Below are 14,473 nucleotides of genomic sequence, written 5' to 3' on the forward strand. Positions count from 1 at the left end.
ATTATTTTTTTGTTATTATTTTGGGCCCCGGAATGGCAACGAAATAAGATGAAAATAAAGAATAAAATCAACTGAAATATTTGCACATGCTTACGGTGGCGCGTTAAAGCTTTTGATCTTTTCGTGCCATCCTCACTTGCTGACTGCGTTAATAACGCAGCCATATAGAGAGGTGTTTTTTTCTTATTTATTTTTTTCTTTGTCGGCGGATGGAGTTTCCAAATGGTCTCGGCTCCAAGGTGACAGCTATTCCCCAGGCCGACTGGCAACGGTAGCGCCTTTAGAGATTTTGCATTTTGCCAGCCAAAATCCCGGTGCTCTTCCACCAAAATCCCGGTGGCACATCAAATTTTCCAACGCTTCACTTGAGCATTTTCACAGGGGGCAAACGAATTTCAGGCGGCAGCCCCGCAAATATTTGCATATTTGATATCTATGTAGCAACAACTTTATACATCATGTAGAGTTTCCAAATCGATTTCGCAGCCGACGCTCTGTTGCCACATTTTTAGTTATTTTTCACTCACGCTGGGAGAAAAAAAAGTGCCTTCCTATATGTTCTATATTTTTAGGTCCTGTCTTAACTTTTAACTGAATAACTAACAATAAATTTTTCATTTAGTACCGATTTATATAGTGGTTAAAGAATGACTTTTTAGTAAAGTTATGCACTTAAATCTATAGCAGTTTAAGAAAAATTTAAGCAACAGGTAAAAGTTATAGACCCAAAAATCTTTATAAAATTATAAAATATAATAAAATGCAGATATTGACAAATTTGATAAATATATTTCTCATTTTTATATAAAATTATTTTTGTTAAGATTATATAAACATATGTTCTGCGGAGTTTTGAGTTTTCTGGTTCAAATTTACTAATTTAACATAGAACATATAATTTTAATATTTTTTCCTTTTTTTTTTTTTGCATTTTGAAAAGTATTGCATAAATTTGATTTAATTATTTGCTTTGCTATCCGCTAAGCCACTTAAAAAAATTGAGAAGCATATTAATATGCCCCACGAAGATGTCACTTTTAGGTGTAAAAATACCCACAGGGTAGTATTTTTATTTATATTTTTTTTAGTGCTCCCACACACTTGTTGGCAATGTTTGCTCTCCACTCGAACCGAAAACAAAGGCGGGGGCGTTCGCCAGAGTTTCAGAGTACAAAAGTACCAAAGTACCAGAGTAAAGAGAGCCAAGTGGTGCAAAGTATTCGCTGTCACCATGTTTGCAGAAACCATGAATGTGGAAACCAAAAAAGGCCAATACGAGTACACTGTGTCCACAAAAATGTGTGGGAGTTCTGTTGCTATTTATAACCAAAAGTTGCAGTTGGCCAGCGCTAATGAATTCAATGGAAACCATTTCCAAAGAAATCGAATTGTGAAAAACAATAAATTTACTGGGGAAAAATCAGCACTAAGAACATGTGGACATACGCATTTCCAATGCCCGTTGGTAAGTGTCAATTGTACATACAATTGTGCACAAACAATTTATTGTTTTTGTTTCACGGTTTACACAAGTCAGCAGTGCAAAGACAATAGGAAAATGAATAAATAAAAATTAATTCTATTTATTTGCCATTAGAATGTCATGATAAATGGAATTGTGTAAACAGATATTTACTTCAATATTTGCCACAGCTGCAACCCATCCCCAGTGTTGCTTGAAATAAATACGTTATGGCCATCTCAGCTTTATTGATTTAACCACAAGCCGCAGCCATCTCATATTTTTATTTAAATCTGAGGCCAATTGACATTTCGAATGCGCTTTTGGCCCACAATTTGAGCAAGTTGCCAGACAAAGGAATTTTCATAAAATATGCCAAATAAATTTGCTAAGTCAATTAGGAAAAATCAATCAAAATGTCAAGTTGCTTAGCCGTTCAACACTTTAGTTGTGTTCAACACTTTTGAGCATTGGCCTATTGTTTAGTAAAAGCCTAGTGTGCACTTTGTATTTTGAAATGCAATTTATTCCTGAAGATATTTGAATTTTATTTAAGAGCGGACTTTATTAAATGAAATATTTAAACGCGAATGGGAGCTGTTACTACTCCCCAAAATTCATGAGTTTTCCGATATTACCGATTCCGTTTTTTGTTGGCAGCCAAATGGAATCTTTAATTTTTGTGCTGTCAATCAATTTGCTTTTTACCTTCGCTGAAAAGCAGGCAACATGGGACTCTTAAAAACCAATACATAAATTGGTCGTTAGTGAAAAAACCACTTTATTATTTAAATATGTTCTAATATTTATTCATAAGTTTCTTTCGAAAAAATTGGTTGAACAATTTGAACTCAAATGAATTCAATTTGAGCGAGCAACGAAAATTCAATACAACAGAGCTTTTAAATAACTCATTTTACTCACATAAGCTAGGTTAAATGTTAACAGCTACACAGCAGGAAATTAATTAAAGGCCATTTTGCTCTTTTTTCTTGTTTCCTTTTTTTATGTTTCCTGCTTCAATTCAAATTCTATTTCACTAGCTCGTAATATTTAATGCCAGAAACGTAGTAAGAAGCGATTAAAAATACCAGCAGTCTCATCTGGACTGTGCCATGGCCATTTCCAATTATTTCGAGAATCCCTTTCTGTTCTTAAACACACCTGGAGCTCATTGTTCGTTCTGGGGATGCATCGACTTGATCAAAAATGGTGAATTTGCACATTTTGTCAGCTTATTGATTGTGCCGACTGCTGTCTGCCAGACAGATTCCATTTAAACTTCAACCCCAACTGGGTGCACCAACTCCGAGGATTGGAGCATTCTATTGATGGCCTTTTACTGGATCAGCTTGGAAACAATGCACTGAGTAGTGCACTATATGTGTCCAACGGAAAGTAAGTTAAAAAAAAAAAAAAAAAAAGAAAATAAGTGTATGCAATGGAGCATCTTTTGCGCATGCAAATGTGCTGGGGATTCAAGAAGGGATTGGTCCTGAAAGAATTCAAAAAGGTACCAGGACGTCCACACTCACACTTCCGCAAAAACATACACAGCGAGAAAAGTTAAATATTTCAACAAATATTAATAATTTATAATAATTAATAATTAATAATTAATAGATATATATTTAGATTATATATTTTAAAACATTTTGACCATTTTATATTTATATTTTTTTTTGTTTTTTTTTTTTTTTTTAGTTTTCTTTTGAAATTTGTTTTATCCTTCTGTTTTGGAAGAACATTTTTCTTAAGACGTAGAGCAAAAATACTTTAAACACTTTGATAACTTGAATATTATTTGAAAAGAACTGGTTCTTAAATGGATTATTAAAAAATAAAAAACTTCCTTTAAGTACTTCCATATAAAAAACATTTAATGCTCAAACACTTTTTTCTCTGTGGACACACACGCACTGCTTCGGAAATGTAAGCGTTGTACACATATTGAATCCATAAATAAATCCTTAAGCAAAAATTGTAAATGTCGGATTAAGTGTATCACAAGAACACGCCCACACACTCACACAGTAGGTGTATGTGTGTAGGTGTGTGCCAGCGCATAAATAAATATGGGAGAAGTGCAAAAAGAGAGCGAGAGCTGGCGAACACTAAAAACTAAATGGCGAAATCAGTTTACACGGGGGAAACCCCCAACCCCGCCCACCCATCGGGCCGCCCACTTCCGTTTCCGCTGACGCCTCCACTTGTCAAACGTGGTTAGATCGAAACAAAGTTAATTCCCTGCAGCAGGTTTACGTTTAGCGAAAGCAACACACACCGATAATAATTACTCGAAACATTGTAATCCTCTTAACGCCGAGATTTACACGTTAAAGCAGAGCGTTTATGCTGCCATCATAATAGATTTATTTATTTTGATTTTTTTTCCTATCGTTTTTGTACTTACGAGACTTGGCCAAAAAATATGATGTGATATATGTGTGTGTGACGGTGGCTGTGGCCGTCTGTGGGAATCGAAGAGGCACTGTGGCACTGTGGCACTGCCAAATAAACCGAAAACACCTTGCGTTCGACACGTGCACACGCTGTCAAGTCCCCAAGAAGACTGGAGCACACGTTTTGGAGCCACTCAGACGCAGCAGCGGAGTTCGGCGATGGCACGAAGTTGGCCCTAATGACAAAGTGGTTGGGGTTTGTTGGGCTTTGTTGGGTGCTGCTGCTGGTACTAGCCAGAAAAGATTGAAAAAGACTGTTGCGCGCAGGGGAAAGTCGCATACGTATACGTATCGGCTGGGGAAAAATTCCCCGGCGTGTGTTCTAAAGCCCGAGCAACAGTTTGTTGGCCATCAGGGTCATCCTTTAACCAGTCGCGTATCAATAGCCAAAAATATTTACATACGCCGCGTTGGACCGAACCACCGAACTGAAAAGCAGCCCCGCCACTTTGTCAATGTCAAATGTACGAGTGGGTGCTGCTCTACGTTGGCTTTGCCATGGCCAGTGGGCGGTGGGCGGTGGGCTGGGTGGTTGGAGGCAACTAGTGGTTCTCATATTTCCACAGTAACAAATTTGTTTACGCTTAATTGGTCTACGCTTACATCGGATGAGGAGCCAGCAAAGTCACTCCAGTGGACATCACAATGATGCGCACTGTTTGGAAATTGAGTCGCCGCTGCCCCAAAATGTATGCTATGCTTTTCGTCACTGCAGAAATTCTAGCGAATTCCGATTTTAATCGAATTTCTGCCACTTGAGTAGCGAAACGGAAATTTCTGCACTTCAAATTTCGGCGCGGAAATTTCTCGAACGATGTAAATGTCAATCTTACTTGCCTATATATATATGCTTTATACATAAGTTGTGCTTTTTAAGTTGTTAAAAGTAAAGTAAAGTACAAGCATAATTATATGAACTTTTTGATTGGAAAATAATAAACATGCATATATCAATGGATTAAGGTCAGCTGGTGAAACTATTTGAACATAAATATTTATGGTGAATATTCCTTTTTAAACAACAAATACATTTACTGTCCCACCTTAGCTTTATCAATTTAGATTGACGTTTATTTACTTGTTTTTATAAGTTGCAATTGATTTCAAAATTGGTAAATATTTTATTTAGTATAACATCAAAAAATGAGAGTTCATATGAGCAGTTTCAGAGAAATGAGTTATTTACTTAAATTTCTTTCATGTTTGCTAAGTTTGGAGTTCTATATGGTAATTGAATATCATATTGGTCATCTTTTCTTGATTCCAAGTAGTTCAACGCGTAAGCTGATTGATGATTCTTCCCTGAATACCTTTCTAACGAGATGCTTCATCGATTGTCAGGCCCCATTGTACAGTTGATATGATATATATTTGCATGATTTACTTGCGCCGCTTCCATTAGGACTCGGGTCGAAGTCGGGTCAGGTTGTAAAAATGGTCCACTGAGATTTGCGGAGCATATGCGAATGTCATATGTGTGTTTGGGTTGTAAATCAGAATGGGAAATGCAGACAATGGCCGGGGCCATTTGGCATTCACTAAACAGTACAAAGGTGTGTGTGTGTGTGGGTGCGCATATCTCGACGGTGTCATAAAAAACAGTTTACACATGGGTTCTGGCCCATTTCGCTGGCCATTTTTATAAGGCCACTGACGGCAATTCATTGAAGGCAGCATAAAATCCATATAAAGCTGCTCCTGCTCCCGCTATCCTGCGCCTGCTACTGCTCCTGCTCCTGCTGCCACTTGTGGTGCCAAGGTGAGGCAGCAGAAAGTCAATTAATCTAATTGCAGGAGGACACTTACGCACACGAGGGCACCTACGGCGCCAAAGGAAAGGTCAGGCGAATCCAATTCGATGCAATTAAATTAAATCTCTAAATGTGAGCTAATGAGGACCACTTGAGCTGTGGTCGAAAGGACCGAAAGGGATGTGGGTGTTAATTAAAATCGCAATGCGACTGATTGACTATCTGCTGCAGTTCCGTCTATAGACGCCTTTACCCGATATTTCCCCCATTGATTTTGGTGGCTAATCAAGGGGATTTCATTATCACGGCTCACACTTCAAATCGAGACCAAATTATTTATAGCAAATGCTCAGTGTGTAATGGCAACCGGAAGGTGGCAACAGGAAGGTGCGAGGCGACAGCGCAACTCCTAACAAGCTCACACACACCATACACACACATAAGACCCCCCAGGACGATTGGCCACTGTGCGTGTGTGTGAGCGCGCTTCCTTTTCCGCTTCTGCCTTGGCGTGTGCTCAAAGATTTGCCGTGGTATGCCGTTTTATATACCCTCACTTAAGGATCGAAATTGTTTACAGCCTTCTGTGCTTCAATAAAGTTATTATACGAGACAAAAATAAAGATTTCCCGTGCTAAACAGTATTGTTGCGTTTTATAAATTAGCAACGCAAGATCCAGAACTTTTTTTTGTAGAAATCTCTGCCTAAATAAAATACATTTTATAGGTCTTGAACAAAGAACCAGATAGTCATATAAAAAAAGATATATTCCAACAACTGCTGAGGAACAATAAAATAGGCTGTTTTATATCATTGCGAATTGTTAGTTTTTATAACAAACACTTTGTTTTTTATGAAGTTTTCCAAATGGTAAATAGGTAAGTCCGTAAGTAATTTAAATTCCACGACTACGTTCATAAAATGCATTTTATTTAGCCGGCTTTTTGTTTTAAGAAGTTGGATAAGTCAAATATGGAACAACAAAAGGCTGACTTGTTACCACAATACATTATCTAATAAGTTAGATGGATGGAAATTGAAAAAAATGTTTAAAAAACTGTTAGTCAAAAACCACTGTATTTAAGCCAATTAAATTTTTTACCGAGTTAAGTGGCAAATATCAACAATTACATAGTTTAATTGTTTTAAAAATATACTATACTTCTTTTGAAGTTTTAGAAAAAGCTAATTTAATGCCTTTCAAGGTTTTAGGCAATCTATAAAAATTTTTAAATTTAATTGACTTTACCCTACCAATTACAGCAAAAATGTTTGTGAAAATCAATGCCCCCATTCAGATGGCTTCTACCCGCTCTTGGCCGAGGAAGGTAGCATTTTTAAGGATATGCCGAGGTTCGGTCAACAGGATTCGGTTCCTGTAATTGCTGCTGCAGCAGCCAGTCAAGCTGCTATTTGCCCATGCCCATCCTCGGCCCATAGACAAACTCATTACGAAAAATGAGCGTCCTGCGGCGCTCAAACAAAGCAAGGACCAAACCTGTAAACGGCCCCCCCGGCCTGGTTTATGTATGTGTGTGTGTCCTGTGTGTGAGTGTCCTGTGTGTGTGTGCCCTGTGTGTGTACCCTGCTTGTTGCTTGTTTATGCCAAAAATCATATAGACCGCCCACATATCGATTTTGTTTGATGTTTAGGCAGGGCTATATGGCTATGGGGCTGTATGGAGTGGATAGTCCTGGCTTTTGGGCCTCGGGCTCCCACAAAGCACCAAAAACAAAGGCATACTCACACACACACGCAGACAGTCCGGAGCACACTCATCATTATTTCCGTGCTTACATTACGACGTCGCGCCGCGTCCTTTAAATATTTAAATAGCATAAATGCCGTAAACTTTGGCCACCCACCAATTTAGAGGGTGCCGCAGGAAGTGGAAATATATGGAAGCCAGAATTTCAGAATAAAGGTATATAATGATACAGAGGGAATCGAAATTCAGTTTTCTTTTCTCAAATATTGTAACAGGAGAACAAAAATTAAATATAAACATTTTAAGTCTCCCAAATTGCAATCAATTATACTAGCATTTGTGCCTATTTTATATATAATATTTAATTTGTAAAAAAAAATGGTTGGTATGTATAAATTTATGTAAATGAAGAGAAAGTAACTTAAATTTTAAATAAAAGAATATAATACATTTTTATATGAATTGCCTTTTAATTTGTTTGTATTTTAATTATATTTATTATTAAAGAGACTTCTAAAATTCCTCTAAGTAATTTAAGGACAAATACGATTTATTCTTCAAAAAGAACTTAACAACATTTCTTTGTCATTTACGACTTTAATTGCACTTCGAGTTATGCCAAAGCAACAAAACCTTTAAGGCTTTCGGTTAACGACTGCGATAATTTGGCCAACAGACCTTACACCCTGTTTTTTTTGGGGCATTTCGAGAGCTTCCACTTTAAGCCAGTGTTTTGATACAGTTTTTTACGAGCTGTTTGCTCGTTTTTGATGCCGAAACAATTGAGTTTGTTTGCAGAGGGAATCGGGTTCGCTGTTGCGTTTGACCCGCTTGACCCGCCCATTGTGAAGTTGGCCAGGTCCAGGTTCTGATTGTTGGCCTTTGTACTCGCCGGGAAATTGTATTCGCGGCCAGTTAATTAGCTGCCAGGAATCGCCCCTCTTACAGGACTTCATCCGGCGACAGCGACGGCAAAAAAAAACTGGGCAGATTCTTCAAATTACTTTTGAAAAATAAAAACGGCCAAGAAGAGGGATAACCTTCACTGTCCACTTCTTCTCTTACCACCACACTTTTAGAAATAATTACAATTTTTTTTCTTTATATCAACAGACTAATATTTAAATTCATTTGGCTTACTCTTTTAATAAAAAGTATAAATAAAAAACATTTATAGAAAAAATTACCAAAACCTTTTATAACAATAATTTGAAAAAAAAAGTTGACCATGTGACCGATTTGAATATAACATAATCCTTTTATTCAAACGTGTAAATTGTTTAAAACAAAAGTTTTGCTTAGAAGGGTAAAAAAAGAAAAAATTTGTATTATTGACCAATCTATAGTATGTACTGGATCTGAACAGCTAAATAACAATAAAAAACCGTTTTCCTAAGCATTGAATTTTTATCGGTTTTGGTACAAAATATACATTTTAAGATAATAATAATATCAACTTAATACAACCTTTCTAATTTAGTTTTTAATGCTTTACAAACCAACTGAGTTTTGATCTCCAATTGTATCACAATTGTTTTTCGGTGCACTCAACCACGTCTAGTGTGTCTTTGTGTGCTGTCTGCTCACTTTTATTTCAAACGGCAATTGCATTGTGCCATTCTCAATCCGCTTATGGTTGCTGCCACGCCCCCTGGACAGCCGCCGCCTCCGCCTCCGGTAAACAATGCACTCAGCAGCAAACAAGAGGAGCAACACCAGAATGTAGGTCCCTGTCCCTGGTAAGTGCTCTGCGTATGATAAAAGCTTGTGTCATATTTTCATTTTCCTCGCTTTTGGCTTAAGCATTTGCTGTGGGAGATTTTCCATCTGAAGAGAAGTTTTCCATCCATGCTTTGGCTCACCTAAATACCAGGACTCGAGGACGAGGTCGAGTACGAGAACGCTAGCCCGCGCTTACTTATAAAAACCAGAGTACTTGCATTAGCTTACCGCCAACGGACCTTCCCGACAGCAAGGTCGGCACTTCACATCCAGTTTATTTCATCCACCTGCCGACTCCCATTTCCACTCCCAATCCCACTAAAAACTTCCTAAGGGGTAAAGCTCCGAAAAATCCGCAATGAAATTGGTCTAAAAACGGGGAACTTCCCCTGAACAAAAGCTTTCGAATCGGGAATTTGGCCTTGGCATAGGAATTGGCGCAGCATTCACCTTGTGTAATGAACTCAAATATTATTTAAAACTAAGTAGTTGCAACACACGCAGCTTTCCTGTTGACTTTGAAGTGCGTGTGGGTTACTATTAAACTAATTATGTTGCTCTTTATTCATATATATATATTTGTTTTGCCTGTTCGTTGGATTTTGTGTTATGCTTTATACAGTTTGCTGTTAACAATTTTGCATTTTTACAAATTTATATTCGCTCGTAAATATAAACAGAAAATAGCTCTTGGTATAGTTACAGTATAACTAGGTGATCGGTTGTGTTTTCGGGTTAGATCTTGTCTTTTTTCCTAAACGCTACGAGTATTTGTTGTCCGCTTGAAGTATAATACTTGGACAGAGCTTCTTCGCTTTTGTTTTTTGCTGTGGTATCATCTCTAAACTTACTCGCTAAACACATTGTATGCCAAAACAATTGAAGTCAAAGTGAACCGAGTGGGACTTAGTGCTAGATATACTCTTAATTCGTACTAAGGCATGTTATATGTTGGGCTCGAGAACGACAACATCAACTGTTGTGTAATTTATAATATCGCAAATGATTTATACAAGTCAAGTAAGGTCAAATAAATAAAGAGGCAGCAGAAGCTAAATTAATGCTAACAGTAACATTAACGTAACGTAACGCAACGTAAGGTAACGTAAACGTAAAGCCGACTGAACAGTGTCCCGCCCTTGATAATTGGGGATATGCTAGATGATAAGGATGAGAAGGCGGAGGAGGAGGAGGAGGAGGAGGAGGCGGTGACCACCATTACTCGGCATCCAGCGAGAGGCAAGCCAGTCCGGCCAGCGCCGGGTGGTTGGACTGTTGGGCGGAGCGGAGCCGCTGCGGCATGGGCTGGCCATTCTCGCGGTACGTCTTCAGTTTCGTCTCCATGGCCTGCAAGAATACAGAGGTGACAGGAGATTAGACAAACTCGGATAAATCAAGCAAACTTTGGTATTATTAACTTAAATACATTTAAATAACTATCATACGTTTTATGCTTACAGGATAGCCAAAATTCTTAAATTGTTTACCATAATCTTAAGATTTCAGTCTTCAAATCTTGAAATTAGATTCGAAAAAGATTCTCAGATGTATTTATGTAATAAAATAGTTTTGAAGCTAAAGACTAATTTTAAGTGTTTATGTTTTAATAAAGGCTAACTTTGATAAATCAGTGGTAAAATCCACCATTCTGCTGTGCTGGCACCTGTAACCATATGAAGCTAATCCTAGTACTGGTTTTCCACTTAATCATTTGTTCTGATGATGAAAAGCACAAAATGTGGAATTCCAGGTACCTTACTTTCAAAATTAGCTTTTAGTTAGGAATTGTGCCATTGGGTAGGTAAATCAGGGTAAAAGTGTTTAATAAACGAAAACAAAGAATGCAAAATAAGGTACAAATAAATGTTGTATTTATTAACCAATGCAATTAATAAATGCAAACGGAGGGCAACTAAAATTAGCCTTATGGATCGCAGCGCATGGTCAGAGCGGCAGGCTGGCGTCCGGCGAGTGGCGCATGCGCTCGGCGAAGCGCTTGAATATATTCGAGCCCGCACTGAGGCCGCCGGAGGAGCTGCAATCGCTGACGGGCGTGGACTGGGCGCTGGTGGCCACTGAGCTGCTGCTGCCGCCAAAGGCGCGGCGAAAGAGACTAGAGTCGCTGGCCGATGGCGGCGGCTGCAGAGTCGCCGGGCGCTCGCAAATACAGCGAAACTTTTCGCACTCGGGACATAGCAGGGCCTTGTCCCACTAAAAACATACGGAAAAACACATAAGCTGGTGGTGGGAGTGTGGGTGGGTGTACAAGGAAAATATAAACAAAAAACAGGGAGAAGGATTTTGGACCTTGAGGACTCTGGCAGGCTGGGGTTCATAGTTTTCGGAGGGACTTACGTTTAGTTTTCTTAACATGTCGGCCACAATGTTGAGCGCCGTTGTGCGGGAGCTGGGGTTCATGGAATTGCCATTGAGTTGGTTCTCGGGATCTGCAAGAGGAAGCACACATACACAGCAGGTTAGTCGAGAGGTTAGTTGGTCAACTACTTAGCTACAGACGCACACAAAACGCACAATTCGCCTACAAGAAATGTTGCAAACTCTCTCTCGTCACATTTGGGCACTTAATTTTAATAACTTACAATTGCAATTACAAATAATAAAGAACTTAAACCTGCTAACTTTGTGACAAACAAGTAAAAAACAAATAAGGAACAAAACTAATTGCAAGGCTTGAACGTTTGGCGACTCGACTTGGACAGTTTTAGCGCGTGTCTGGTTTTCTTTAGGGAACTGAGTATCTTACTTTTAAGCGAATGCTGCTGGCTATATTCGTTTCTATTAACTAAACTGCCATTGAGGGCGTTCACGCTGACGCTGGTGGCTCTTGTGGCGACGGCGGTATTGTCGTGGCTCGCCAGATCACCGTTGGCCACAATGCCGTTCGGCAGCGAGGCGGACGAGTTCATGGAGCTGTTCACCGTGTTAGTGTCGCTGGCCTTGGCAATGCTCGTTCCATTGACCACTGGGGTAAAGCGTGACTTGACATTAAGCTCCTGCTTGAGATCTGCAATACACCGTTGGACAAGTATTAAGTATGGAATGGGCAGCTGGCCATCAAGCACTTACCTCTCGTCTCGTCCATCAGCCGTTGTAGCTTCTCCTGCAGCAAACCCTTCTCATCCACTTCCAGCTCTAGAAGTGCGTTCTTCTCGTACGCCTGATCCAGCATCTTCTCGAAGTTCTCTATGCTTTCGTTAAGTATGCGGTGGGCACGCTCCAGATCGTCGTTCTTCTGCTCCAACTGCCGCAGATACACCTTCATGGTGTCCCGCTCCTTTTTCACTGTTTCCAGCTGCTTCTCCATGTTTGACATTTCAATGCCATGCGAGTCCAACTTGAGCTGGGGGTAAAGAAATATGTGAATATGGATCTTTATGATAGGGGAAAGTTCAATAAGCGGAGCCAGAGTTTATAGAATGAGATGTACTATCCAATAAAATAAATCTATCGATATAGTCGAAATCGGTTAAATGATAAAATTAAGAAATTTCAAATGAACGTTTTCTCTTAAAAGAAAACGGGGAACAGTTCAGCATATTACTGATTGTGTACAGTTTTCCAAATAGCTTAGAAAGCTGGTAAAACAAATTGAAAATAGAAACGATAAATGGACTAAGGAAGTTTTTTTGACACTAAGATAAAAACTCAGGTCGTGCAAATTGGGTTTGAGATATAGCCACCTTGAGAGACTCGTTTTCCCGCTCAAACATTGTGAGCTTGGCTGTGAGATCTTTGATTATACTCTGCTTTTGGTCCAGAGTGGCGTCCATTTCGATTTCCATTTCACGGGACTGCTCCACAAATTCGTCGTATTCCTGTTTCACGTCTGTCCACCTAGGAATTTTAATGGTTGTATAGGGTTTTTATGACATTGATGGGGTGTTTTTGGTACTCACTCTTTGTGGTACTGCTTGGAGCGTTCCTTCCAATATCTGCACTCGTCCTCGACGCTGTTAAACATCGGTGGCGACTCCATGTTTCCACGGATTTATCTTCGGTTCTGACTTTGTTTTTGTGTACTAATCGGTGGTCAAACTAGGTTTGAAATTTCGTTCGTTCGAATTGATTTAGATTTTAATTTCTACTCAATACTTGGTACTATGGTTGGTCTATTCCTGCATATGTGGGTTTTTCCGTGCTTTTAAGCTGCTACGTTTTTAATTGCTGTGATTAAAAATGCCAAAACACAGTTGTTGTTTGTAGTCGAAGTTAGGTTTTTTGGGTGAATTGTTCTGTGGGATTGTAGGAAAATGAGAAAAATCAATTAGGAACAGGTGTTTGCCCTGCTTTGTTGCTGCTGTTGTTGTTGTTATTCTACGATGCCCTAAAACGGCAGGCGGTTTTGTCTTTAAATTGTAAATAATGTCGAATAATATAAACACTTTTTGTGACGCAGCAGCTGCGGCAACAACAACAAAAGTATGGTGAACAGCAACAACAGCAACAATAGGGTAAAATACGACGAAGTTTCCCATACAACAACGCGCTGCGAGCAAATGAAATCATCACCGATTTTCACCTCTAGTTCCATGGGCCATACCTGAAATTTCATACTCCCCGGCAGGCCACACGTCCTACTTACACTTTGCACTTAATTTTTCTAAGTTGTGTTTGTTTTATTTACATAAAATCAGTGTAAATAGTTATGCTCGTAAAAATTGACCACTACTCCAAAAATGCATTAGCCAACCCTGTGGCAGCTGGCAGTGTTGGGCAATTGCGAAGCGTTTGGTTTTGGTAGCCCTGGTGGGCAGTTGCTATTTGAAATCGAGTTTTAATCTTTATACAATGTTTTGCTTTTACGTTTCTTGCGTTTGCGTAGTTTTCTTATATACTCCAAATCTGGTTTTTCTATTGGTCTGGCTGCAAACGTAACGGATTTGTTGGCCGGCTCATCATTGCTGGTATCATTGGAAATATGGAACTCCGAATCGGTACTATCCTCAATAATATGTGCGGATTGAAGAGTTATATCTCGAGAGGAGCAGGGAATATCTGGTATTATCACGGAATTATCGCCAACTATGCGCATGGGCAGAGCTTGATAAAGAAATGAAGAAGCTCGGGAAGATCTGCGACGCAGTTTGTGTTTTCTGCTAGTTTCGAAATCACTACTTCTGCTGTTTTCGTTATTGCTGCTATTTAAAGACTCTTCGGAGCTTTCAGAGTCCCGACAGTGATTTACATCCGAGTTTTTGGTCCTTTTAGACATTTCTGTTTATCAACCGTGGCGGAATTGTTTTGGTTCCAAAATGAGCACTAGTTCATTGAAACTTTTGAGCTGGTTCTTTGGTCTGCTCTTTTACTAAGGCTTTTGAAAAGTAACTCGTATTTCATTTAAATAT

At 39.1% G+C, this 14,473-nt stretch overlaps 2 protein-coding genes across 4 annotated transcripts; both read right to left on the bottom strand.

Annotated features, from left to right (window-relative positions):
• Nucleotides 1–9,641: 9,641 nt before the first annotated feature.
• LOC128258803 (nuclear distribution protein nudE homolog) lies at nt 9,642–13,164 on the bottom strand. 3 transcript variants are annotated; one of them, XM_052990697.1, is made up of 6 exons: nt 13,025–13,164; nt 12,809–12,962; nt 12,195–12,468; nt 11,872–12,132; nt 11,463–11,554; nt 10,085–10,454 (listed from the first exon to the last, which is right to left on the bottom strand). In XM_052990697.1, exons 1-6 carry the CDS (start codon nt 13,102–13,104, stop codon nt 10,326–10,328), a joined length of 990 nt encoding a protein of 329 aa, XP_052846657.1. In that variant the 5' UTR covers nt 13,105–13,164; the 3' UTR covers nt 10,085–10,325. The 3 variants fall into 3 exon arrangements, with proteins under 3 accessions (XP_052846658.1, XP_052846657.1, XP_052846656.1); XM_052990696.1 differs by lacking the exon at nt 10,085–10,454 and adding an exon at nt 10,957–11,318; XM_052990698.1 differs by lacking the exon at nt 11,463–11,554 and having other exon boundaries at nt 9,642–10,454.
• A 736-nt stretch (nt 13,165–13,900) lies between these two features.
• LOC128258813 (uncharacterized) lies at nt 13,901–14,396 on the bottom strand. The gene has a single exon (XM_052990714.1). The coding sequence runs from the start codon at nt 14,338–14,340 to the stop codon at nt 13,903–13,905; it is 438 nt and encodes a 145-aa protein (XP_052846674.1). The 5' UTR covers nt 14,341–14,396; the 3' UTR covers nt 13,901–13,902.
• Nucleotides 14,397–14,473: the final 77 nt, after the last annotated feature.

Source organism: Drosophila gunungcola (assembly GCF_025200985.1).
Source record: "Drosophila gunungcola strain Sukarami chromosome 3L unlocalized genomic scaffold, Dgunungcola_SK_2 000003F, whole genome shotgun sequence".
In the NCBI taxonomy this organism is placed as follows: domain Eukaryota; kingdom Metazoa; phylum Arthropoda; class Insecta; order Diptera; family Drosophilidae; genus Drosophila; species Drosophila gunungcola.

Bases quoted from the DNA above. Each gene is read 5' to 3' on its own strand.
- LOC128258813 (XM_052990714.1), bottom strand. From the start codon at position 14,340: ATGTCTAAAAGGACCAAAAACTCGGATGTAAATCACTGTCGGGACTCT.
- LOC128258803 (XM_052990696.1), bottom strand. From the start codon at position 13,104: ATGGAGTCGCCACCGATGTTTAACAGCGTCGAGGACGAGTGCAGATAT. The intron at 12,133-12,194 runs GTAAGTGCTTGA...GGTGTATTGCAG, and splicing joins GCTGATGGACGAGACGAGAG to ATCTCAAGCAGGAGCTTAAT. The intron at 11,319-11,462 runs GTAAGTCCCTCC...GTATGTTTTTAG, and splicing joins ACATGTTAAGAAAACTAAAC to TGGGACAAGGCCCTGCTATG.